This window comes from Delphinapterus leucas, chromosome 1 (assembly GCF_059928025.1).
Source record: "Delphinapterus leucas isolate spDelLeu-1000000601 "Yukka" chromosome 1, BTC_Dleu_Yukka2, whole genome shotgun sequence".
NCBI classification, from domain to species: domain Eukaryota; kingdom Metazoa; phylum Chordata; class Mammalia; order Artiodactyla; family Monodontidae; genus Delphinapterus; species Delphinapterus leucas.
Window position 1 is genome coordinate 94,155,838 of NC_143129.1, and position 26,777 is coordinate 94,182,614.

At 54.5% G+C, this 26,777-nt stretch overlaps 1 protein-coding gene across 1 annotated transcript; it reads right to left on the minus strand.

Moving 5' to 3' along the window:
* Window positions 1-1,447: 1,447 nt before the first annotated feature.
* On the minus strand, window positions 1,448-19,494 carry CSF1 (colony stimulating factor 1). The gene is made up of 9 exons (XM_022584130.3): window positions 19,230-19,494; window positions 15,971-16,093; window positions 14,642-14,704; window positions 12,916-13,086; window positions 8,418-8,565; window positions 6,188-7,209; window positions 5,616-5,668; window positions 5,212-5,270; window positions 1,448-1,560 (listed from the first exon to the last, which is right to left on the minus strand). The coding sequence occupies exons 1-8, from the start codon at window positions 19,266-19,268 to the stop codon at window positions 5,225-5,227; spliced, it is 1,665 nt and encodes a 554-aa protein (XP_022439838.1). The 5' UTR covers window positions 19,269-19,494; the 3' UTR covers window positions 1,448-1,560; window positions 5,212-5,224.
* Window positions 19,495-26,777: the final 7,283 nt, after the last annotated feature.

Here is a 26,777-nt window from a genome sequence, read left to right on the forward strand (position 1 = left end):
ACACAGTAGCACAAAGGGACCGAGGGTAATCAACAGCCCTGTCACCTGCTGCTCAACTCTCAGAGCCACAGCCATGGGCTGACCCAGGAAGCTGAGGCCCTCAGGCAGACTTGGAAGCAGATGCCTGGATTCTCCAAGTCCCTCTCCCACCCTGGCTTGCCTGGTCAGAGAGACGGTGCTAGCAAGGGGTGGGATGAGAGCTGGAGGATGTCACTGCCTCCCGGGCTCCTACCAGGGACAACCACTCACCCCAGGTGCCAGCCAGCAGCAGCCTTGGGGTTGTGGTTGGGGCAGGGGCCTGGTATAGGGCAAGAGCACAGGCTGGGGGGTCAGGGGTGCAGACCCCTTCCCCCACCTCAGGGCCATGCCCTTAACTTCAAAGACCTATTTTCCATCAGAGCTCACCCTGCAGCCTCTCTCTGTGTCTGTCCCTGCCCTCCTTTTCTTCCTCCCACTAGTCACTTCCCTCTCGGGAATGTCAAAGTGCAAGATGCAGAAACCTGGGCGAACAACGCAGCCTGAAGACCAGCTCTGGCTGGTGGCCCGGGCAGTTCTCCCACCCTAATCCACCGCAGGGATTCAGAGCCAGGTCAGCAGAAGGTCGGGGCTCAGGGGCTCCCTCAGTCGACGGGCGAGGCCGGCTCGGGCACTCAGTGCAGGAAGCTGGGGAGAGAGGCTGGAGGGGTGGGAGGACGGATAGGTGTTTGCTCTCGGGGATGGATGGGGCAGGCTGTTCAGCAGGCGGGTTCAGTATTCACAGTGCAATGGCTTCCTTCAAGAGGAGAGCCTCTGCGCGGCCTCCTGGAGAAGCTCTGGCAGGGCTGGGGGGACGCTGGGGCCGAGGCCAGAGCTTGGTCTTGCCCTTGGCATCACGAGCCAAGCCAGGCAGGTCCTGAGGGTAGGGCTGGCATCCCCTCTCCGCCTGGCCACCAGCAGAGGGCAGTTAGGCAAGTGGAGGGTGCAGACCCGCTCTGGGCTGTCAGTGCAGACCAGCAGGCCCAGAAGCCTTCTCTTCTCGTCTTTTGGGCTACACACCTTTACGGGAAATCCAGTGACACTGTCCTGCCCTGCGAATCTCATGCTTCTCTCTCTGGAGACGAGTCCCTGCTTGTCGGTGTTGGGATCCCTTGGCACCAGGCGGGTCCTCGGGCACAAGGGCTCTTCCATTCCTCAGCGCCCACCCTGCTCTCCCATGTCCCACGGGCCTCTGGGTCCCTGGCCCAGGTGTTGGCTTGGAGGGGAATGGGAGGAGGACACAGCCCCTGAGGGGCAGAGGGTCCTCAGCCGGGCTTCCCAGCCTTCCTCAAGCGGATGGGAGCCTCCAGGGCCCCCGATAAATAGCAGCGTGGGGGGCAACTCCAGCCCTCTCTTAGTCAGTCCAGAGTCTGAGGGTCGAGGGCTGAGGGCCCCAGCCTCGCTGCTCTGGTCCAGTCTTGCTCTCCTGAGTCCAGGAGCTCTCATGGTAGGCAGGCCACATTCCCAGGAGAATGGCTGGGGAGGGGTGGTGGTGGATGTCCCCATAATGTCTCCTCGCATGGAGAGACTGTCCTGTGCGCCCAGCTGTAGGGGAGAGACAGAAAGGCTGGTCAGCCGGGTGGGAGTGAAGGGAGGGGTCGCCGAGGACATGGGTGGGCGAGGTAGAGCATTCCTGTGGGCCGTTGGTGGTGCTGCAGACAGGACTCCCCCCATCCTTTCCCTCGCCTTCCCAGCCATCCCAGACACCACAAGGGACCGGGCAGCTTTCTCTGGCAGCAGCCCAAGCCACTGGGCAGACTGGCCTCACCTCCTACCTCCTCCTGGGGAACCAGGGACCATAGGGGGAGGTAACAGGGCCTGGTAGAGGTCTCAGCAGGGCTGGGGTAGGGGGCATTGCTCAAGTGGAGGGGTCTGACAGGGACGGAAGGGGGCACTTGCATGTCCTTAGACCCCTCCTCAGGAAAGACCATCTCACTGTCCTTGGTCTAAAAAAATCAAAAGTGAATCCTGCTAACTCTAGCAAAGAAGAGGAATTGCTCATTCCCACCTCCTCACCACTTATCACAGAGGGTCATCACACATGATATTCAGGACAGCAGGGCAGAGGTATCTGAAGGGGAAGAACCGGAGGCAGTTTTGGACAAGGAAACTCCCACCCTGCCATTTGGCGTGCTAACCCCTAAGCAAGCCAGCCTCCTGCCGGATGGACCAAGGGACTTGCCTCCCTGCATCATCCGTAAGAGTCAGGGCCCTGCTCTCTCCAAGCCCTCCCCCATCCTTGTCCTCAGAACGCTTTGTTCCCAGAGCAGAAATCCCCTGGACTCCATCCAACAGTTTGACTTTGGACCCAGTGTGGAGCTTCCCTCCCGGACTGTCCATGGGCCCTACTAGCCAAACCCGTGATGGGTAAGGAGGAAGGATAGGACCACAGCTTCTGGCTCCCAGCCCATTCCCATGTTCTGGAAGGGGAAGAAGGGAGGACCATAAACTGGACATGAGCCATGCTGGGTGCAGCCAGGCCACAGGCCCTGCTGGGGCCAGGAGGGAAGGAGAACCAAATGGGCAACCTCCAGCCCATTGCCCCTATGTCTTGGTTCCTTGGAGTGGAGGGTCTGGTGTCCACGTTTCCTTTCTGAGGGTCCCTCTCTCAGACCTCTGCCTCTGTGTTTCCCCCTGTCATTTCTCTCCCTAGAGCAGCAGTAAGTCTTGAGGCTGGTCCTGAGTCTCCCTGAGGCTCCTGCCACCTGGCCTGGAGACCACTTTAGGGCTGGATCCAAGTGGAGGTCTGGATGTGGCCCCCGCCCTGGGTTCCTCTCTAAGTGAAATTTTAACGGGAGGAAGAGGAAAGCTTGGGAGGGCCTGAGATTAGGCAGGCAGAGGGCCAAGACCAAGGGGGGAGGCAGGGGACCAGTCAGACGGTGGTACAGCATTGAGCTGTGAAGTCCCTAGGGACCTTGGTCCATCCTCTACTTGCCAGTCCTGACGGGATATGCGTCATTCTCGCAGCCCTGCCAGTGTCCCATCTGACCCATCTTCATTCACCCTCCCAACAAGGTGACCCCAGGATTCCAGATGTGTTACTTCTTGCTGTTTTCTAAATAGGCTCCCCTGGTTTTCGGCATTTGGCAGATCCCCTATCTCGCTAGGAGTGGCCCAGACCTGTCACTCTACACATGAGAAGGCCCTGAAGTGCTGGCTTGCACTTGGCATGGGATGTGGCTGGAAACTTGAATGGGTTCACTCTAGCTAGTCAGCCAGCCTGCCAATGAGCAACTCAGGCAGGCAGCCAGCCAGTCAGTTAGCCAATCAGCTCACCAAGCGACTAGCCAGTTAGGCAGTTACTAGCTAGTAAGTGGTCAGAGTCACCCAGCCGGCTGGTCAGCTGGTCAGAGTCAATTAGTTAGCTGGTTAACTGGTCAATCAGAAGGCTGGACAGTTAGAGACAGCCAGCCAGGGCCAATCGGCCCGTCAGCCCTGAAGCCAATCAGTCAGCATTTACTGAGTTCTTAGCGAGGATGAAGAAGCCCTCTCTGTTTAGGACTCAGGATAGAAAAAGAGATGCAAAAAAAGTAGAAGACACAGTCCCTGCCCTCAAGGGGCTTACAGACTTCTTAGGGGTACGGAACGTACACATATGCATCAAGTAAGATTTTAAAATGTATAAAAACAAACAATAACCAAGTAAGTGCAAATCGATATAGTATTAACCAAATACAAAAGAGCAGAGGAGTACGAGCTAAAAGAGAAACCAGAGGGTGATGGAGACCGTCAGGAAGGGCTGATTCCTGCAGCCTGACTGCGGTCTGAGGGGAAGGAAGGGAGGAGGGCCGTGGGCTGCCTGGAGTTGGGGAGCCCAGGGTGAGGAGTGATAAGAGTCACACGTTTATCAAAAAGATGGGCGAGGACAACAGAAGGCACTCATCTGTCTCCTGTGTGCAGGAGACACAACTGGGAGGGCTGTGAAGACAGAATTAGGATTTAAAACAATTTCAGTAGGCTCGGATGATAGGCCTGAGCCCACAAGGTGGTTTTAACAAGGACGAATATAAATTCCCGCACATTGGTAAAAACATTAAATTCTCCAAGTACAGGATAGAGTCTGGCTTGACAGAGGTTTATGGGAAATGGAACTAGGGGCTTTAAATAGACCACAAGCTCAACATATGACAACAGAATGATGTGGTTGTTCAAAAAACAAACAGACACGAATGCAATCTTAATCTGTACGAATAGAAGAACACTGTCCAGATCAAGGAAGGTAACAGTCCCACTGTGCTCTGAGCTGGTCAGACATCTGGAGCACTGTGTCCAGGGCTGGGCGCCACATTTTCAGAGGGACATTGACAAACGAGTGTGTCCAAAGGAGGGCGAACAGGATGGTGAGGGGTCTGAAAACCATATCATATAAGGAATGTTTGAGGGACTTGGCCACACTTAGCTTAGAGAATTCTTAAAGGGGACATGGATAACTGACTTTAAATACTGGAGGGCTCTCATGAGGGAGGATGGGGAGGGGGCAGGGAAGCCAGTTATGCCTCTAGTGAGGAAGGACTTCCCTACAGTGCTACTGGGAGAGGGCAGGGAGCTTGCCCGTGACTGAGAGTGTGTGACCAGAAGCTGGCTGACTCCCCATCTGGGATGCAGAGACACTAGGCCAAATGACCTCTGAGAGCCCTTCTAAGACTAAGCCTCTATGGCTCCTTGCATCTAAAAGCAGGGAAGTAGAAATGATCTTGGTTGGGAAGAAGGGTCAAATCAGGGCGCAGACAGAGAGGAAGCTGGCAAGAGGTGCGTGTTAGGAGCAGCTGCTGGAGGAGCTTGGGTGCCAAGCTGAGAACGTTGGGTTTGAAGTAGTTGGTGATACAGAGCTGCTGAAAGTCCCCAAGAGGCTAAAGACCTTACATAAGAACAATTTGGTTGCTCTGCGATGGAAGGTGGCAGCAAAAGTAGAAGCCCAGTGCAGAAATAATAGCCCGACACAGAATTAACAGTGCTTGGCCTCAAATGGGGTGGAGGGAATGAAGGGGCAGTGGGAGGCCTGAGGACTCAGGGAGAAGAGGGTTGGCCAGACCTGGCGATAGATGGAAAAGGGAGTAGGAGAGAGAGAGAGAGAGAAGGGAGTCAAGTGTGGGTGCCTCCGGGGAGTTGGTGGTACCACAAACAAGTTAGGGTGACTGGAAAATTTGGGTGTAACTAATTTTAAGGGGTTGCGAGAGATCCAGATCAGAGTCTTACCTTAGAATTCCCTCTACACTGGCAGTTCCACCTGTCTGTCCTCATCCTGGGTCAGGGGGCTGCGGGCAGAGCACAGGCTGGCATAAGACTTCAGCAGAGGCCAGGGAGTGAGGGGATCCCCTAAGTTTTCCCCCCAAGCCCGCACACACGTGCTCCAGCCCTCCCAGATTTAGAAGACCCAGAACTGCCTAACCCTAAGAAGAAACTAGGAAAAGTCCCAGATAGCCAGGAAAGAAGAGACACCCTTCCTTCTCTCCACCCAACCCGGAATCCTGTTCCGAACCTCATCTCCTTAGAGCAAGTGCGAGAACGTCTCCTCCAAATCTAGATGGGAAACAGATGCCAAGACAGGCCCCCCCCCATGCCTATCAGAGGCCCCCCCCCCCAAAAAAAAAACCTCTCACCTGCCCTCCGGTTGTTCCATGGGAGAATCCACTGTCTGAGGCTCTCGATGGCTCTGGGGACAGAAAAGAGCAGGCTCACTGAGGAGCTGAGGGAGTGTGGGGACGCCGTGGCCCCATCCTCAGGCAGGGCTGCTCAGGGACTCTATGAGAGAGTTGCCAAGCCTCCCCACTCTGGATCAGCCAGAGGGCCAGGGGGCTTCCAGAGGCCTCTCCTATCCTCATACTCCTGCTCTGCAGAGCTCCCAGGCAATGCCCTGCCCTGACCTAACACGCATCACTTTCCTCCTCCATCTCCCCTCCCATCTGGGTTCTCATCCTGCTTTAGTCCAAGCACAGTGTCTCCTACTCTTCTGCCCCAGTCCCTACCGGTTCATCTTGTAAGCCTGAGCCTGCCCTGTTCTTGAAGAAACCCTCCATTTCAACCTCCCATCCCCTGTGCTCAGTCAGCCTCCTGCCTCTCAGCGCCTGAAGAACCCAGTCTGAGCCCAAGTCGTCCTCCGACCTGCTCCTCCAGCCAGGCTGTGCCCTGCCCCCATGCGGAGCCCTTCTCTCCCGCATCGGGCTCTTCTTACCCGCCGCCTCCGCCTGTAGAACAGGAGGCCACCGACAGCCAGCAGGACCAGGATGATGCTGGGCACCAGCAGGCGGAAGACAAAGCCGGGGAGCTGGGGGTCGGAGGGTTCCTTGTGTTGCCTCTCATGGCCTGTGTCAGTCAAAGGAACGGAGTTAAAACGGGCTGGGGGCTTGGCCGCCCCCTCACTTGCTTGTCCTCCTTCCAGCTCTGCGGTGCTCCTCCGGTCCCTGGTGCTCCTCTTGCCTTCCAGCTCCCCAAGGGGCAGCACGTTGCCCTGGGAATGGCTTCTGGGAAGCCTTGGCTGAGAAGAGGGGGCAGAGGGACTGCTGAGGCCGTGCGGGCGCAGTGCTGGGGTCCCGGCAGAGCCTGGCTCCTGGTGGCCTCTGGGCGAGGCAGATGAATGGTCTGCATTCTCAGGTGTGTGACTCCAGGCCTCGGTGGCTCTCACGGGGCCCACCGTGGGCAGTGGTGTGCTAGTTACATCCGCAGGCTGCCAGTCCTTTCCTGACCCAGAGAGTGGTGAAGGTGCTGAGAGGAGACGGCTGGTCCTGGCAGTCTCTGCCTGGACGCTGCCTCTCCACAACGTGCGGGAGGCAAGCTCTGCCCCTTGGGGTATAAGACCCTCACTAGCCTCTCCGGAGGCCTCTTCCAGGTCCAAGTTAGTGCCCAGCACAGAGTCAAGAATGTCTTCCATCCCAGTGACAGGAGCTCCGACAGAGGGCTGGGGCTGAGGTGAACCTCCAGTGGGGTGGCCCTCGATGCCCAGGGTCTCTGGTGACTCAAAGCTCTGGCAGGTGCTCCTGGGTGGTCGCTGTTTGGCACTGCCCGGGTCCACTGTGCGAAGGGCCTGCTCTCTGGGCAAGAGGGAGCTGCCCTCTGTCCCCTCAGAGTCAGCCCAGGTCAAGCCAGCCATAGGGGCCATGGAGGGGGCGAGGGGCTGCTGAGGGGAGACAGAGGCCGGGTCACTGCTAGGGGTGGCTTTGGGGTACAGGCAGTTGCAATCAGGCTTGGTCACCACATCTGAAAGAACCACAGAGAGAGGGAGAGAGAAGGAGGGGGAGGAGATAGAGTCACCAGCCTCCAGCACAGCTTTCCCAGAGGGATGGAGAGGGGTATGTGGGTCTGGTGGTCCCCTCATGCCCTAACTCAGCCCTGGGGCTGAGGAGAGGACAGGACTGGAGCCAATGCTCATGACACAGGCCTTAGACAGGGAAGGTGCAAACTGCAGGAAGGTTCTTTGCAGGAGAGAGCAAAAAGTGGGGTTTAGACACACAGATTGGGGGTTGGGGTCAGGCAAGACCAGAGAACAGCCCTTCCTGGAGTTCCAGCTGGCCAGACGCCAAGCCAGGGGTGACAACAGCCAGCCAGGAGGTTGAGTAGTGGCCTCCAGGACTAACACAAGACACCCTCAAGCCCCAAAGACACTGTTGGTTGGAAAGCAGCAAGGCGGTTTCATGCACAGCAAGGGGCTGAACAGTCACGGCCACAGGCGGGAACAGGCTGGGGCTGGAATGTGGCCAAGGCTTGAGGCCTTGGGATTGAAGCAACGAGACTGGACTTGGCCATTGGCAGGTCGCAGGGCCTCAGCCCCTGCCTCGGGGAGCAAGGTTGAATGTAGGTGGGCACACGTGGCACAGGACGGAGAGACGAGGACAACGCAGGGTAGACATGTGTGCAGCTGGGCCAGCACTGGGAGAGTTTGAATGATGCTCAGACTTCAAATCCAGCCTTGTCCCTTGAGGGGACACTCAAGGCATCCTGGGGGCTTCTGGAGCCAGGGTATCCTGGTGATTCGCAGCAGGGCTCCCGGAGCAAGGGCCCTGAATCCCCGATGGAGCCTCTGCTCTCTCCACGGTACCCCCCATACGTTCAGCCAGCCTGCAGAGCCGGTGGGAAAGCCTCCATGCCTACAGGGCTCTCTGAGAGGGCCCCCTTTTCCACTCCCTGATCTCACAGCCACCAGCATGATCCTTCTTGATGCCTCAACATGCAAACATATGTAGGTGTGCATGCACACACATGTCAGGAAAGGCATGTGCCTAGGACCACCCAGAGGTACATGAAGCCACATATGTACACAAAACAAGCACGTCTACACACACAGGAGCACGAGTAGCAATCAGGCTGCCTCCCAGGGGTCCCTCCAGCCCCATGCGTCACCTCCCAATGCAGCTCTGTTCCACATGCCCTTCCCCATCCCCACACTTGCTGGCCCCTTCTGTGCTCACCTTGGCTGGAGCATTTAGCAAAACTATTGTTGCAGTTCTTGCTGAAAATGTTCCAGTTCTTTTTAAGGAGATTCTTTGTTTCATTAAAGACATTCTTGATCTTCTCCAGCAACTGGAGAGGCGTCTCATAGAAAGTTCGGACACAGGCCTAGAAGGAGAGCAGAGACCCCCTCGATGAGGATGAGCATTGGTCCCACGTCTCTAGCTTGTTTGTCAAACTCCCTTGGCCTTTCTTTCATCTGTCTTCTTTTTCTCTTGTTTTCTCCCTCCCCTCTACCCTGGTTTGCAGGACCCCTATGTCCTGAGTTGGTGAAATTTATCATTTATTCATGGCTCCATTTAACACATATTAATGTGCCAGGCATCTGGTAACTACCCGGAAATCACGCAGTGAACAAGAGGGAGGTGGTCCCCGGCCGATTTGGACATTGAGTCCAACAGGGCATCGTTATTAAACATATTGTTACAAGTGTGGTGAGTCCTAAGAAGAATGATCTGGGCTTCCCTGGTGGCGCAGTGGTTGAGAGTCCGCCTGCCGATGCAGGGGACACGGGTTCGTGCCCCGGTCCGGGAGGATCCCACATGCCGCGGAGCGGCTGGGCCCGTGAGCCATGGCCACTGAGCCTGCGCGTCCGGAGCCTGTGCTCCGCAACGGGAGAGGCCACAACGGTGAGAGGCCCACATACCGCAAAAAAAAAAAAAAAAAAAGAAGAATGATCTGAGAGTGTATAACAAGGGGAACTAAATGAAGGCCTGGGGGAGTCCCCAAGGAACTGACCAGACGATGAGCAAGACTTAACCAGGAAAGGAGGCGGGGTTGGAGAGAGCTGTCCAGGTGGTGAGAATAGACTGTGCAAAGGTCCTGACGCAGGAAAGAGCCTGAAATGTTAGAAGATGGAAAAGAAAGCTACAGTGGCTATAGCACAGCCATCTAGGAGGAAAGTGACAAGAGATGCAGCTGACAGAGGTCAGCAAGGACCAGGTCCTGCAGGGCCTTGTTGGCCATGCCAAGAACCATTAACCTGGGCTTCCCTGGTGGCGCAGTGGTTGAGAATCCACCTGCCAGTGCAGGGGACACGGGTTCGATCCCTGGTCCGGGAAGATCCCACATGCCGCAGCGCAACTAAGCCCACGCGCCACAGCTACTGAGCCTGCGCTCTACAGCCTGCGAGCCACAACTACTGAGCCCGCGTGCCTAGAGCCCGTGCTCCGCAAGAAGAGAAGCCACCAGAATGAGAAGCCCGCGCACCGCAACGAAGAGTAGCCCCCACTCGCCGCTACCAGAGAAAAGCCCGCGTGCAGCAACAAAGACCTGATGCAGCCAGAAACAATAAATAAATAAAATAAAATAAATAAATTTATTTTTTTAAAAAAGAACCATTAACCTTATCCGCAGAGCAAAGAGAACTGAGGGGATGTTGGGGAGGTGAGTGGAGCATAAGATTCCAGTCTTTTAGAGAGATCATCCTGTGTGGTGAGGAGAATGGCCTGGAGGAGGCCACGGGGCTGTGGGTCCTTCTCTGGCACTGGTGTATCTTGGAAGGAGAGCCAAGGCTGCCCCAGCTATGTCTGTTGAGCTGCTCTTTTCTCTTCTGCTCGTGGGACCCAGGCTCCCCACACCCACTGGAGCTCTGAGAAACTTCACACACTCCTGGTTTTCCTCCCACCCCTTGAGCTGCTCCATCTCAGTCTCCTTACCAGGCTGCCCCCCTCCACCTGACTTCCATAGGCTGGCACTTCTCAGGGCTCAGTCCTGGGCCCACCCCTACTCTCACCCCAGACACTGTGCCCAGGGCTTCACCACATCTATGGCCCACCTGCCGATGACTCCCAAGTCCTTCCTTAAACTGACCTGCCTGGGGAAGAACTATGGGCTTTACTAGGTGCTGAAGTCCTTGAAGGCATCACTGGATGCCCAGGGACCGTGCATAGTAGGCCCTTAGTAGATGTTTACCAGATACAGGAGAGAATGAATGCGGGAATGGGAAGACCTGGACTTGGCTGCATCACTCCCCAGCTCAGCAACGCTGGCCAAATGAACTTTCCAGCTTGGGCTCATCTCTTCATTTGTAAAGTCAAAACAACAATCCCTGCCTGCCTCCCGCCCAGGGCAATTGTAAGGAACAGGAAAGTGGCTTCTTCTCATCTTATAAAATCTCTGTGTCCTTCATACCTCACCTCATACTTCCTAGAGAAAACAAGGACAGAAGGTCCCGATGTCTACCTGTCTCAGCAGAGTCTGTGTCTTCTTGCCTCCCGAGCTCTGAATCCCTCCCCTGCCGGCTCCTCAGGAGACCAGCTCCTCCAGCTTCACTGGCTCCCCGCTCCTGGAGTCTGCCCCCCTGCCCCCAGCATCCCATACAGTGTGCAGGGTGGGTGGCTTGCTAAAATGCAGATTCCGAGGCCCACCCACAGACCCAGTGAATCAGACTTTCTAGGGGTGCATACTGGGAATCTGCATTAAAAATTTTTTTTATTAAAAGATGTTTTTTGAGTTTTTATTTAAAAGGAAGGTGTTTTCTTTGGAATCTGCATTTTTTAAAATGAAGACTTCCTTTTTATTTATTTTTATTTTTTGGCCACGCAGCATGCGGGATCTTAGTTCCCCAACCAGGGATCAAACCCGCACCCCCTGAAGTGGAAGCGTGGAGTCTTAACCACTGGACCACCAGGGAAGTTCTGGGAATCTGCATTTTAAACAAGCTCCCAGGTGATTCTTACGAACCTCAACATTGGAAAACCACAGATCTAATACCTCTCTTATTTAAAAGTCTTCCCTCCCTCCATCCCACACTCACTCCAGCTACCTCTCTTTTTCTGCGGTTCTTTGGAGCCAGGTTCTTCCACAGTGTCGCCTCTACTTCCTCACTTTCTGTTCACTGATCGGGCACCTGCCTCCACCAGCGACCTCCACGTTGCCAAATCCATTGGACACTTTTCAGCCCTTCTCTTGCTTGGCTTCTCAAACCCCGTGTGATAAAGTTGACTACTCTTCCCATCTGGAAATACTCTTTTTCATGTGCTCAGGGATCCCACACTCTCCTGGGTTCCCTCCCACCCCTTAGACCGCTCCTCAGCCTCCTTGCCAGGCCCCCTCCGGTGCCTGACTTCTAAATAAATGCTGGGTTTCCTGGGCCTGTTTCTCTTCTCACAGTGGGCAGTGTCATACAGTCCCCTGGCTTCACCGATGACCTACAGACCAACACCACTTACGTCTGTCTATCACCAGCCAAACTCAAGACCCATACGTCCAGCGGCCTGCTCGACATCTCCACTCGGCCATTTCACGAACATCTCAAGTGTAATGTACCCCAACCTGAACTCCTGCCCTTCCCCCAAACCTGCTCTGCCCCATTTCAGCATCACGGGAACTCCACGTGCTGGAGACAAAACCATCACGACCCTTCCCTTCCCTCAACAACTCACGGCCGCTGCATTACCAAGTGCTCGGGTTCTTTCTCTAAACTCAGGAATGCGTCCCCTTGTGTCACCTTCACTGCACAACCCTAGTCCAAGCCGCCTGGACTTGCACCTCCTGCTGGCCGCCCAGCCTCCATCCCTGCTCCCTACATACCATGGCCTGCACAGCAGCCAGAATGGTCTCCCAGCGCAAGTTAGACTGGGTCCCTCGCTCTTTAGACAAAATTCCCCATCTTTAAGACCCCAGATGATCTGGCTCCCACCTCCCTGGCTCTCTCCCCTTCACTCTCCTGCCTTGGCCGTGCTGACCACACCTGGGGGCCGAATGTGCACTTTCCTGCTCACCTAGGGCTTTGTGCCCAGCGTTCTCTGTTCTGGAATGCTCTGACCAGCCTTATTTCTTCCTCTTACTCATCTTTGGACCTCAAGTGAATATTTTCTTACTCAGAAGCCTTCCCTGTCTCTTCTTTCCCACTGCCTTTTAAATCCAAGTCCTGTTTCTCTCTCCCGGAGCCCCACGTACTTCTTCCTTCCTGGCTCACTCCCTCACCTGCCTGCTTCAGGTCTTCCCTCTCTGGTTTTTCTTTCTGCAATGCAGTTATTGACACTCTACTTACGTATTTCGTTAACTGTCTCACCACCCCTACATGTAACCTCCATGAATGTGGGGAATTTTGTTTGATCACAGCTGTATCCCAGAGTCTAGAACAATACCTGGTATGCAATAGGCACTCATTAACTATTTGTTTAATGAATGGATAGTCCTCATGGGTTAAAATTCTGTTTACTTGTGTCATTGTTTGTTTAATGGCTGCCAACCTCACTTAACTATAAGCTCTTAGAGGGTGGGAACCATGTAGTGCTTGCTCTTGAGACATCGTCAAGGCTTAGCACTGTGCCTCCTGCACGGTGAGTCCTCGGCAAAGATTTATGGGATGAATACGTGAGTGAGAGAGCCAGTGAGCAATGACATGGGTGAGGCCAGTGAGTGCCTCTGTGCCTATGGGTAGGGATGGTACCACCGCAGCTGCCCTCTGCCCTCCCCCACTCAGTGCTCCTGGCTCCAGGGCCCTCCTACCTTGTCCTGCCCTTCATAGTCCCTGGTGAAGCAGCTCCTCAGCCGCAGAGAGAGTTCCTGGAGCTGGACAATGACAATGGCATTGGGGGTGTTGTCTTTGAAGCGCATGGTGTCCTCCATTATGTCTTGCACCAAGAGAAATGCCTTCTTAAGGTAGCACACGGGGTCGTTCTGAAAAGTAGAACCTGGAGTTGACGACCCGGCTGATGCCACTTGGGAGCCCAAGCTCTGCGTTGGATGCCCTCATCCCAGGCAGATGGAGGGCTGCAGCCTGCCCTACCCTTACTCCTGAGGAGAGGGGCCTCCCCCTCCAGTAAGAAGGAGAATGCTGCCCTCAGCTGGCTTTCATTCTCCCTCGTTGCGATCTGGTGCTGCTGGGGATAGTGGTAGAGGGAAGGAAATGTGGATTCTGACCAGAGAGATCCTCAGATTTCTGAAAGATGAGGCTTTAATCAGGATGAAGGTGTACAGGTAGGGTGGGTTCTGGGGAACTTCTGTTTCTCTGTCTCTGACCCTCTTTTGGCTTGCTTTCACACAAAGCCCTTTACCATATGGCTCCTTCTAATCCTCCAGGCCACAGGGATACTGGAGACTACCTCGGGGTCCAAAGAATGACCTCAGCGTTTTGTCTCCCTAAAGAGATGGTGGGTGCCTCAATGAAGACTCGGCTTTTAGCTCTGTATTCCTAGCACCTGGTGCAATAGGTTCCTAGTAGTAAATGCTTGGTGAGGTGTGAGTGAGCGCGTGAGTGGAGCACCAAGGTTACTCCTTGGACCATGAGGTGGTCTCCAGTTCTAATAGAAATGTGTACGGGTCAGGTGTGCAGAAGCTCAGAGATGGGAGCAAATTCTGGGCATGATGGTGATTTCCTAGGAGGCACAAAGAAGAACAGACGTGGAATAAAGGCTGGGGTGGGAGCAGCTGGAAAGGCATTACGGGCATCAGAAAGAGCTTGTGCAAAGGCTTGGAGGCGGGAAGAAACAGGGAATGGGAGTAGTGGGTTGGGCCGTGTGATAGAGACTGGAGCTTGTAAACCCCAGGCTAAACAACCTAGGCTTTCTCCTGGAGTGAGGGGTCTCCAGGTTTGGGGGAGGTGGTGAAGATAACAGGCTGTGGTTCAGAGAGCTCCCCCACTAGTGGTGGGGTGAGGGGTGCACTGGATGCAGGAAGGCCATTTAGGAGGCTTTTGAAATCGTCCAAGCAACTGATGGGGTGAGGCCCCAGGAGCCGGAGATGCTGGGAGGTAGAACCAGCAGCACACAGTTGGGTGTGGGATAGGAGGAATAGGGAAAGGGCTGGACTGATTCCCTCGTTGCTGGTCTGTCTGCTGGATGGAGGTGACATCCTTAAGCAAAACATTTGACCCAGAAGAAGTACTGGTTTGCCTTAGGCCTTAGAGCCAGCCTGCCCGCGTTCAAATCACTTACTACCTATGTTCTCTCCCTTAACCTCTCATGAACAAGAAGAGTGAACCACATAGTCAGGATCAAAAGTGCCTGGCACATAGTAAGACCTTGACATGTGCCGGGCCAGCAGAAGGGAGCAGCAGGGGACTTGAGGCCTGGGCCCTGCCCAGCTCAGCCCTGGACCCTGGCACCCCAGACTTGAGTACCAGGGATCCTTACACCATACCCTGCCCAGCTCCTACCTTCATGCTCCCACATACACCCACCCTGGGAAGTTCATACATGCTGGCACATGGGCCTTGTAAACAGCCGTAACTCACCAACTGCTCCTGGTCTACAAACTCGAAGGCAATTTGGCACGAGGTCTCCATCTGACTGTCAATCTGTAAAAGAGAGCAGGCCAGTGGTGGCAGGGTGTCTGCACTCGACTGAGCTTGCCTAAGAACGGGGACTCGAGTTTCTGGGTGGATCAGGGTTTGATCCTCATCCATCTCCCCCCAACCACACCTGGAAAGACAGAGCCAAGGCTAGGGGAAGACCTGTGCCCTCCACATGCCCAGGGGAGGGTTATAGAAGAACAAGAAGTCTCTGTCTTGTACCTCCCACTCTGAAATCTCACAGATGCCAGCTTGTTATAAGGAAGAACTATCTAATGTAGGACATAATCTCCCGTGGGAGGTAGTGAGCTCCCTGTCCTGGAAGGAATTCAAGCAGAGGCTAGACAAGCTCTGGGGATTCAGGATCTGTAGGGACTGAGGCTAGATGCCCTTAAAGCCCTTACTGGCCCTCAGAGCAGTGGTTCTGTGATTCTAAGCCTCAGAGAATGTGGTGGCTCTTGGTCTACCTTGGATTGCTGCAGCAGCTACATACAGGAGGAAGAGTGTAGGGGGTAATAGAGGCAGGAGGCCCAGCCTATGGGCTCCAAGCTCAGGGCCCTGGAGCTGGCCTTAGCCTGTGGTGCTCCCCACTGCCTGGCTGGCTAGAGGGATGGTAAATTCTCTTCTGAGCAGGACAGCAGCCACGACAGCAACCTGATTCTGCCGGGCTGAACCACGTTTGAAATTGTTGATGACTCTGCTGGCACGATTAGAGTGAGGCACGGGCTCCTTCATGGCCTGGGTGATCAGGCCATCCCAGCCCCAGGGCTCAGGCAAGAGCCAGGGAAGTGAGGGGGGAGGGCTGGGAGTTAGGCGGGAGCCTCCCTTCCAAATCTGGCTGAGGCCCTGGTGCCAGGCTGGCGGCACATCTGGGAGTCCAGGAGCTAGAGGCAACATCTGGACACAGCAGGCAGACTGGGCTGGCTCCTCAGAGGAAGCATCCCACCGAGGGAGAGCTGGCTTTACAAACTTTTTCAGAGTCCACGTTTGACATTCCAGGCAATCATTAACCTAGGCAACCAGCTAGAAGTCCACCCTGTCCACCGCCTGCAGGGGAGTGGGAGAGGGCTTCAGGATTGAGGGGGGGCTCAGAGGCATTGACCTTTAGAAGGTCAGTGAGAAGAACATCCGTGGAGCTAGTGGGAGCCACGAGCCACATCCTGCATGGTCGTATTTCTCTGCCTACAGCCACTCTCTTTGGCCCTGCTCCCTGACTCCTGCCTCCGTCTCCCCAGTGGGGAGAGGGTAAGGTAGGCAGGACCACACACTCACCAGCTGTTGCAGGAAGTGCAGGTGTCCGTTCCCAATCATGTGGCTACAGTTCTCCGACACCTCCTCGGTAGTGCTCCTGTTCACGAGGAGACAGGCCAGCAGCAGCAGGCGGCCCAGCCATGTCTGCGACAGAGAGGGCATAATTTCTCCCCAGCTCTCACACTCCCCAGGAACCCCCACGCCCTGTTGAGGGTGGAAAAGCAAGGACCTCAGACCCACAATGCTACAGACCTGCCCCTCATTCCAGAATGCAGCATTCCCCAAACCCACCTTACTCAGGATTTCCTAGCAGCCACGCACAACCTTGCTCTCCCTCGCTAACAATCCAAATGCCGTCTCCTCCAAGAAGCCTTCCCAGATTAACCCAGGCCAAGCCTTACTACACACTGAACTTCTAATGAGGACATGGGAGGTATGCCTACCAGTCTAAATGTCAATTACACAGGAAACTCCTTGAATGCAGGACTTGCATCTACCCATTATTCTGTCTCTGCGATATCACACACTGAGCCAGGCATCTTGTGAGCTGCCCACTCCTCTCAAGTTCATGTTCTTGCACTGGCTGGCTTCCAGACTTGGAGCCAGAGGTATTTGCCTGGGCCCAGCCCTTCCTCCTACCTGATTCCACACAGGTCTGGCTCTGCTACTGGAAAAACCAGGGGCCCAAATTCAGTTTCACTGGGAACCTATCCCGCACCACAGACCTTTGGAGCCCTGGGTATGTGTGTCAAAAAGAGCCCAACCAATTAATCAGAGGCAGCAGTGGCAGCTCTAGACCATCTCTGGCTGGCACCTGCCTATCGGAGCCCCATCAGGCTCTGCATCCAGCCAGTCAGCTCTTAGCATTGCAAGAATGTTTTCTGAGATCTCTCCCCTCTTTCAGCACCCACCTGGCCCGGTAGCTGCTTACCCCAAGAGTGATGGGACAGGCTCCTGACACCCTGTTGTTCCCCTTCCCTCCTTCTTGCCAAGGTCCCCTTAGCCCTCTCCCTGGCTCTAGGTCTCCCCTTCTCTAGCCAGAGGCAGAGAAAGACCCTTGGGCTTTCTTTCCGAAGCTGGATATTGCCTCCTGGCAGATTCAAGGAAATGCTGTCAGGATGGGGTGCGGGCTGGCACCTTGCTGGGTTCTGGGCTCTGGGCTCTGCCTCAGTAATTCAGATGACGAGACAAATACTGCAAACAAGTAGCACATTGGAGGCTATGAAACAGTCCACAACAACATGCTGATTTACATATAACTAAAAGCCCAAATGTTTGTCAGCTCTTACTAGGGAGGAGAGGCCCTGGCTGGGCTCCAGGGAGGTTGCAGGGAGGAGGGGCCACAGTGAGGCCTTGAAAGATGGGGAGAAGTTGATGGCAGAGAGAGGGAAGGAGAGGCCTGGAGGAAAGAGGCACAAGATGGCCCAGTGCCATTCAGCACAGGGATCTGGTGAGGGTCCTGGTCTGACCTGGGGGAGGGAGACTGTGGAAGAGGGAGAGCAGTCATGGAGGAAACACTGGGCTCTTTTGCATGGTTGAGGAGGTAGCTCTGGGTGGGAATAGCTGCCCAGGCCCTCAGGAACCTGCAATTCAGGACCCATGGGAGGAAACTGGGCCATGCAGAAGGTATGTCTCTGCCCCAGGCTGGCTGCCCCTGAGGCTCTGAGCCCCAGGTGTCAGTGGTATGGAGGAAAGGGCCTATGGGGAAGGGGATGCTCAGGAAGACAGCCTTGCCACACGCATTTCAAGATATTGACGTTTGAGGACAGCAAGGAGAGAGCAATGCTTAACCCCAAGGGCTGCCTGGCTTTTGGAGTTATTTCAGGCACCATGTGGGAGGCTGACTTCGAAGGTAGCCAAAGGGGCCACCCTGCACCTGGGGCCCTGATTTGGCCTCAGAGGAGGATCTGGACAGGCACCAAAGGGTTAACACTCTAGCTTGCATCCGGCTGGGCCGGCTCTTCTCCCGCTTCTTTCTTCCTCCCACCCACGAGCCTTGGCCTCTGGGGTAACCACAGGAATCTTTTCAGTCTCAGAGAGATGCTGGGACATCTCAGCCCAGCTATCCATCCTCACCTGCCCCCTATCTTGTTCTATCTTCCCCATTAACAAGGTCCCTGGAGAGATCTTAGCATGAGTGGACCCTTGGGCTGCCCCTGTCTAAAACCAGCCTCTTTCTTTCCACCCTTCCTTTCCTCCTCTTTCCTCATGGTCTCACTTCCAGCCCCTGTTTGCCTTGTTGCCTATCACCTCACCCTTCCTGATTTCCCCTCCTAACCCCATCTCTTCTCTCTCAGTTGGGCTCCTCCTCCCCTGTGGAAGGGCTCTTCCCTCTTACCCTACCTGCAACCCCCTCCCTTATCCTCCAAATATTTTTCTGCTTCTCTCCCCCCTGGGTTTCTCCTCTAGGATTCCTCAGAAGCAAACCCATTGGAAGACCACTTACTGTCCATTAACGGTGCCACCCTGCGCCATCTAGGAGCTGCCCCACGGTTGGGGCAGGACAGTCCCCATGCAGTCCTGAGCAGCCCGCTGTCCCTGTCCACAGTTCTGCAACCCCAAACCTTCCTTCCACCTCCTCTACCACCACTAAGCCCAGGATCTCCCCAATGGACTGAACCAGGTTTGGCAGGAAGATTCAGAGCTGGCCCCATGCAACTCTGGGACGCAGCCCCCCCACAAAACATACTTGATGCAGCCACCCAAGTGCCCAACAGCTTCTGTCTGTGAACCGGAACAAGTAGTGGCTTGCCCTGCACCTTCCTTTTGCCTTGGCATTCTATAAGCTGGATGGCCCCTGAACTTTCCCCATGCAGAAGCGCCCACTCTCCAGCAGGACCTAGAAGCATGTGTATGGCCCATGAGGAATGCCCGCTGGGAAGGCACCACCCTCAGCGCACAGCCACTCCGCCTGTCCCTTGGCGGTGGCTGATCAGAAGGGAGAGAGTCAGGGACGCAGCCTCTGCCCCGTGGCTTCGAGCCCCTTTCTCTTGCCAGCGGGTGGCTCAGTGTGCCTCTCCATGCAATGGGGGTGAGCAGCCTTCCCTTTCCCGAGGGAGTGCCGCAGCCCCAAGAGTAGCTGCAGGGCCGTCTCGGGTCCCAGACAGAGCGCGAGGGGCCTCGCGCAGTCCGTGCGCAAAGATGGGATGGAAACCGGAGCCCGCTGCCGGGGCGGAAGAGCCTCGGCAGTCGGCGCGCCCCGGCAGCGGGCTCCCAGGGGCCGCGCCGCCGAGCTCCCACCCCAGCCCGGCCAGGGCCCCGCGCCACGGCCGTCGCTTACCGTGGGAGGGCAGCGCCCGGCGGCGCCCCGCGCGGTCATACGGGCAGCTGGGTCCCGGCCGGGCGCCTCGGCCGCCCTCGCTCTCTCGTTCGCTCGCTCGCTGGCCGCTGCAGAGTCCACGCCCCAGCCGAGGGCCGCGCTGCTGTCCCAGGAGTGAGGAGGGACTCGCGGCGGCGCAGAGAGCCCCCTGGAAAACTTTCACTTTCCCCGAGCCGGGCTCCACTGGCCAGCTCCTCGGCACAGCCTTTTAAGCGGACTTGTGAGGCATGTGGTTTATGGGAAATCACCTTGGACAGGCGCCAGATGCACACACGCACACACACACACACACACACACACACACACACACACGCGCGCGCACTGACACAGACACACAAACTCCAGAGGCCCACTGAACCGCCTCCCCGCCCCCACCCCGAGGGCTGGTCTTCTCCGCTCGTCTTCCAGTCGCCTTGTTTGCTGTGCTCAACGCCAAAGCCTTCGAGAAAGTAACGCGGGCTTCACCACTTCCCTCCCTCCAGCGCGCCGGCTTTGGACAGAGCCTCGCCTTTCCTTCCGCGCTCTCCAGGCGGATCCGGTGTTCTCTCTCTCTTTCTAATATTCCTTTCAAGGGACTTTCCCTCTAGGCCTGAAAATTCCCAAATCTGAGCAGGAAATGGCCTGAGAGCAGGGCCAAACACTGGAGACTGGGGCCTCCCCCGCTGCGCTTCCTGCAGCACCTTGTGGAACCCGAGTCAGCAGGTTTGCAGGCAGCCCTCTCCTTCTTACGCAGCCCCCAAGCCGCCCGCCCAGCCTCTGTGTCCTGTTCTGGTGTCAGGGTAGAGGCAGGGAGGCTAACTACCTGGCCAGAAGGGGATGAGTTGTGTCCTGTGACAGGGAGCTGGGAGGCTCTGCTGTGTGCTAGGAGATGCTCCCAGCACCTGACCTGCAGGTGATGTAAATGCTGGCTGGTACCCATGCTCCCTTCTGAGCCTCCTTACCTGAGGAGATTGGCACCTGGGCCCTAGATTCCCCTTGATGCTTTTGGAAATGCATTTACTGAGATGATTAATCACATTTCGTCTCTACATGAGAATGAATCTAAATGAGGCCTAATAGGAGAAGCCTATTAATCCTGATGCCAAATTCAGGAGCTTTTTCTCTTTCTTCAATTCACTATGGTTCAATGTTTCCATCTCTCTGTGACTCCACCCAACCCCAGCCCCTAGGAAATACATGATATACAGCCGGGTCTTGTCACTTGCTCCAGCCCCAAGAAGTAATTTTACACCTGCATGCTCTTGTTCATACTGGTTCCTCTGCTTAGAATTATCCTTTCCCCACTTGTCCTTAAGGCAAACATCTCACCCTTCAAGGCTGAAATCACACCACATCCTTCACCAGCAAAGCCTTCTTTGACTCCTCAGGCAGATCAATGTTTCCTTTTCCTGCGGTCTCACTGAATTTGGCTCCTTTCTCTGCGGTCTCCCTAAGTTGTTTGTCTTTCATTCATTCATTCTCCACATTATTCTAGAAAGTATCTCAGGTGGTGCCAATAGTTATATTCTGGATCATCAGACTGAAACTTCACCCCCACCCCGGACTGAGAGTTCCTCCAAGCTGGTCCCATGTTTACCTCCAGATCGAAAGTGCCCAGCACGTAGTAGGTACCCGGTCGATAGTGATCAAATGAGGCCATTAGAGAATAATTCGCTCATTTAACAAGTGTGCACCATGTGGCTACTACGTGCCAGGCACTGAGCTAGGCCTGGGAATGTGACGGACATGTCGGCATATCCCTGCTTTCATGGGTTTGGGAGTAGTCAGAGCTTAAAGGGTGTGGGGCAGGCCTGGATGTTCAGAAACTTGAGGAAGGAAGGCCAGGGACAGAGTCCAGCCAGAGGAAGGAGCCTGAGGGCTTACTTCCCCTGGGCATTGTCAAGTGGTCCCAGTACAAAATGATTTAGGATAGCATGTTGACACCACTTGTTCTGAGGACTGATATGAGGTTAGAGGAAGTGATGTGAGGAGATAAACCTCTTGACTTGTTGAACTGGGAGTAAAATTTTACCTGCTCCCTCCTTCACCTGACCCGATGCTGTGGGCTCACTGAAGCCAGTGTTAGGACATAGCTCTGCCTCTGGAAGTCAGCCTTCCTCTGTCAGCACGAGCCTTGGCTTCTTGTTTCCCCGAACGGAAATTCTTTACACCCCCAGATTTGAACCCTGATTCCACTACTTACAAGCTATCTGACCTTGCAACTCTGCCCAGTCATTTGTTGTATGACTTGGGACAAACCTCTCTTAGCCTCAGTGTCTTCATCTATAAAATGGGGACGTTTATATTTCTCACCAAAGTGTTGAGGATTTCGTAGGATGATGCTTGTGAAGTGCTTTAGCCCAGGACCTGAAGGTAGTGAGTGCTATTGGTATTAGCATTAGCATTGGCATTAGTATTGTCTGTCCACTCACATGCGTCTTAAGCAATGACACCACAGTAGTGCAGTAAACTTGCAAGTCCCAACGCCAGACTTTAGTCCCAGCTCTGCCATTCATTTTCTGTGTGACTTTAGACAAAGCCTTTATTCCTTTTGAGCCCCTCTTTCTTCATTTGACAATGGCGACGATAAGCCCTTTCCCCAAGGAGTGGTTGAGAGGTCAAATGGGTGACAAATGGGAGTCTCTAGGGCAATGAACAGCACAGAATAAGTGCTTGGTTATGAAAGAACACTTTGGAATTGTAGGCTATGGGATGCTGGGAGGCTCTGCCTGTGTGGAGCTGCAGAGGGATGAGCAAGGTCCTGGGTAACTGTGACTCCACAGTGGGACTTGCAGCTGTCTCGTCTCTGTTACCTTAAAAGGAGAGGTTGTGAACCTGCTTGACCTCAGGCAAGCTTTACCACCAGACATGGAGAAATTGAGGCTGGAAGAACTTATGGTGTGCCTGGTAGGGCTCCCCTGGACAGCGTCTCCTGGGCTCTCTCCTGCACTGGGCGGATACTCCAGCCCCTGCCTGTCTGGCTGGGAGACCTGGGGCAGGCAGGTTCTGGCTGCATCTCAGGGCCAAGCCAGCAGGATGGTTTCCATCTGCACGTGGCTCCTTAGCTGTTTACACCCGTGCAAGGCTGTGTGTGCCCATTGGTGGTCACAGACCTGACCTAGAAGCTGTTCCACCCATATTTTGCCTCAAATGAGCAAACAGAGTCTCAGACAGGTGAAGCCACCTCCTCCAAAGTCACACACGATTGGTGTAGTGTGGGGTGGGCTCCTCAGGACCGAGGCCTGGACTGACCCAACTCTGGATCCCCTGTGTTCTCCCTGGTCAGAGTAGCTGCTGTTCTCCCTGCTGACTACTGTTGGAGTCATGTCCAGAGCAAGGTCCTGGGAGAGGCATAGAGGAATTTGGAACAATCCAAGATTTGGGGTTTCAATGATTTCCTAAGGTAGCATCATCAAGGAGGCAGTGCTCAGCTGACCCTGGAGGAGGGCAGAAGGGAGCACCAGAGGGACCCTGCTTGTCAGGGGAATGAAGCAAGGGTGGGAGGAGAGAGACAGAAAAGAGAGAAATGGAGACGGATGGCAGGAAGTGGGAGGAAAGCTTCATTTGCTAGTTGTCAAAATGTCATTTCTTTGAAATTATTTGATAGGCAATTTCCCCTTGAGATCTTTTCTAGGGAGTTGACTTCTATCTATCACAAAGGACTCCTTTCTTTCTCTTTCATTTTCTTTCTTCCTTCCTTCCTTCCTTCCTTTCTTTCTTCCTTCCTTCCTTCCTTCTTTCCTTCTTTTCTTTCTTTCTTTCTTCCTTCCTTCCTTCCTTCCTTCCTTTCTTTCTTTCTTTCTTTCTTTCTTTCTTTCTTTCTTTCTTTCTTTCTTTCTTTCTTTCTTTCCTTCTCTGCCCCACTCTCTTTCTCTCTTTTTTCCTCCCCCTCTTTATTTCTTTCTTTCCCCCTTTATTTCATTCCCCCTTCATTCCTTTCATTTTCCTTCCCTCCTCTCTCCCACCTCCTCTTCCTCTTCCTCCTTCGTTTTCTTCTCTCTCTCTTTCTTCTTTCCACTAAAGTGGCCCAGGGCTATTTAAGAAGTGGACTGGGACTGGATAGCGTAGTCTTGGAAGCTTGGGGCTGCAGAGGAAATGCCGCTTTCCTGTCCCTGTGCTCCTGGCAAGGTGCTGCAGAGATGGCCAGAGTGTGCTGAGACGCCCCAACTAACCCATCTCCTGTGCTGCCCCACCCAGGTCTATTACTCTGTGGGCTGCCCTTCTAGTCATGCCTTCTCCCTTTTTATAGGGCAGTGGTGGGCGGGGTGGGGGGGCAGCAACGGCCATAATGGAGGGACCCTTGGACTGGGCTTCTCATCAGTTAAATGGGAATGGTTGGGACTTCCCTGGTGGCTCACCGGTTAAGAATCCGCCTGCCAATGCAGGGGAAAAAGAGATCGATCCCTGGTCCAGGAAGATCCCACATGCCGCGGAGCAACTAAGCCCGTGCACCACAACTACTGAGCCTGTGCTCTAGAGCCCGTGAGCCACCACAAGAGAAGTTGCCGCGATGAGTAGCCCATGCATTGCAACGAAGAGTAGCCCCCGCTCACCGCAACTAGAGAAAGCCCGCACCCAGCAACGAAGACCCTAACACAGCCAAAAATAAATTTAAATAAATAATAAATGGGAATGATAGCTCCCAGCCAGTTGGCTTCCCAGGGCTGCTGTGAAGACCTTGTATTTGGTAAACTACCAAGAACCAATATTTGATACTTTGGAAAATGACTGATAGAATTGTTGAGACCAGATCTTCCCCTTGGAGGACAGCCAGCTATACCCCTTGTCCCTGCAGGTACAAAAGCACTTGTGCTGGCTTCAGCGCCATGCCACCAGGAGTCTTGCCTCTGAAGGGCAGGCATTCTGGGAGGCTGTCTGTATCAGGGCCCCAGCTCTTTCTTCTGCCTGAGCTTCCTGCCAACACCAGGAGGCTGGGCACCATCTTCTAGACCTGGACAGGCTCTATCAGGTGCTCATGAAGTCCTCAGTCTAACCCAGAAGTGAAGAAAAAATTTATTTGCATGAATTTTGGCTTCCCGAGTACCCTCCCTACCTGCTAGAGTTATAACTCCTTAGCTGAGGACCCTTCTAGAATGAAAGTTTGTCCTAACCGTCATTGGAAAAAAAGAATCATGAAGAGGATCATGTGTCTGCTGGTTTCCAAGCAACAGACAAGCGTACTTCCTATCTTTGGCCCTGTGTGACTTCAGAGCAAATAAGGCAGAGAATTACCTGGAAACAGGAAGTGAAAATCTATGCCATCTGTAATCATGTGTTAATGCAATAGGCATTTCTGAATGTCTGCTGTGTGCTGGGCCCTGCGTTCATCTTCATCAGATGCATTACGTGCCCTCCCTGCTCACAGCCTGCCAGGGAGACAGACGCCTCAGGGACAATCCAACCTGAGGCAGTGAGTGTGATCATGGGGAAATGTATGAAGTGCGCCAGGAGCCACTTGGCTTCTGGAAGTCCCTGAAGGGAGCCAGAAACCTGGAGCAGAGAAGAGCCTGAGGGTTGCAAGGGTTCTAGTCCCAGGTACGGCTGGGGGACAGACCCCTTTCTCCCACCTCTTGTGATTTAAGGCTATTCCTTGCCTTGGTTCTTTATGTTGGTTTGCCCAATGCCAACTGGGAAGTCCAAAAGGAGGCTTCCTCACGAGAGTGCCCAGCTAGTTGGGATGGGGAGGCCCAGAGCACGGACATGAGTCAGGAGGTAAGACTTTCCAGAGTTGCCCTATGTGAGGGGAGGAGAGGCAAGAGTGACGCCCACTCCAGTCTGCAGCACTCATCTCTGTGGCTGCCCTAAGCCCCGGGCCAGGGTCCTAGCCCAGCCCCAGGCCCTTCAGCCAGATGGCAAATCTCCTTTCCACTGGCTGGTGCTGTGCACTTTTCCCCAAGTGCTGCTGTAGGAAGAGTCCGAGCAGCCCTCATGGGTGGAGCAGTGAAGTGTGGTAAGAGCATCAGCTCTGCGGCCATAATGCTTGGGTTGAAATCCCAGCTCTGCCTCTTGCTAGCTCTGTGTTCCTGGGTAGGTTACTTAACCTTTCTGTGCCTCAGCTTCCTCATCCGTAAAATGGGGATAATAACGGCATCTTCCTCATAGGGCTTCTGTAAAGTTGAGTTATTATGTATAAAATGCTTAGGACATTGGTTGGAATATAGTGGGTGCCATATAAGGGGGAGAGCTATCATTATTAAGAAATAGTGAGACCGAGAGGGCACTGTGCCTGTTGTCCAGTCGGTGCTACTTGAGGCTCCATTAAAAGAGGGCTCCAGAGCGGCTGTGCTATTGCCTCCTCAGCAGTGCCCCAGCCAGGCAACAATGGGGGCAGGGTGGAGGCGGCACATGGCCAAGGCTGCTTGCACGCCAGAAAAGCCCCTCTCCTACTGTGAACATTCCTCTGGATCCTGCTGTGGAGAGAGCCCTGCTCTGGGGGCCAGGAGGGTGCGGGGTTGTTGAGGGGCAGGCTTCATCCTGGAGCCAAGGGGGTGGACAGGGTCTGTGCTCCCAGCTCCCACTTGGAGTTGCTGTCAGAAACAGGAATGCAGTGTTCCTTGGGAGCCTCTTTCCTTCCCCTAACCACAATTGGCCCACAGAACCACAACTACCAATCGGTCCATTCATTAGAAAGCCTCCTGAATGTCCAGCCGGTACAGCTCCCGCCTTCTCCCTCACATTCCATCTCCCAGGCGTGGGGCTGCTAGCCCCCAGAGCAGCCTGGTCATCAGGCCTGGAGCGCCCTTCCCTTCTCTCCTCCCAGGAACAGGAGTCTGGGACAGAATCCAGGCAGTCCTACGACGATACCTGGGGGCTCTTTGGGGCTGTTAGGTTAGAATTCTGTTCCTGGGAATTCCCTGGTAGTCCAGTGGTTAGGCCTCCACGCTTCCATTGCAGGGGGCCTGGGTTCGATCCCTGGATGGGGAACTAATATCCCACAAGCCACACGGTGCGGCCAAAAGAAAAGAAAAGAATTCCGTTCCCGGAATGAATTCCTTCTAAGAGACTACATTGCCCAGCTCTGTGCTAGAAGGCAGCAGGGGCCAAAACTAGATGCTCCAGTCCTCAGTGTGGTGTTGCAGGATTTGGCTTCACCTCAGACAGGGACTTTGGAAACTTGCTGGAACCCTCTGCACCTCAGTTTCTTCATCTGTAAAATGAGGATTATAACAATTGTGAACTCCCGTGAGTAGTGTTAGTATTAAATTAGAGATTTCCTAGAAAATACTCTGTCCTCTTGGAAGACTCCTGCAGATGTTGGCCATCACTAGTAAAGGACTTTGGGTTTGAAATTGGGTTTCAGATCCAGATCTGCTTTCCAGCTGCAAAACCTGGAGCAACGTAGGAACCTCTTTTGAGCCCCAGATTCCTCATCTGTTAAGTGGAAATGATACTACCTGCCTTAGAGAGTTTATAAAAAGTCAGTACCAGAGATACCCAGACCCTGGTTGCAGAGGAGATGTTCAATGAATGTTAATTACAATCATTCATAGAAGTAGTAGTGATGATATGGCCGGAGGGAACTGGCCATGC

Excerpts from the sequence above, each read along its gene's own strand:
- CSF1 (XM_022584130.3), bottom strand. The coding sequence starts at position 19,268 with ATGACCGCGCGGGGCGCCGCCGGGCGCTGCCCTCCCACG. Across the intron at positions 13,087-14,641 it reads TTGTAGACCAGGAGCAGTTG|AACGACCCCGTGTGCTACCT; the intron begins GTGAGTTACGGC and ends TCTACTTTTCAG. Across the intron at positions 5,669-6,187 it reads TCTACAGGCGGAGGCGGCGG|AGCCATCGAGAGCCTCAGAC; the intron begins GTAAGAAGAGCC and ends TTCTGTCCCCAG.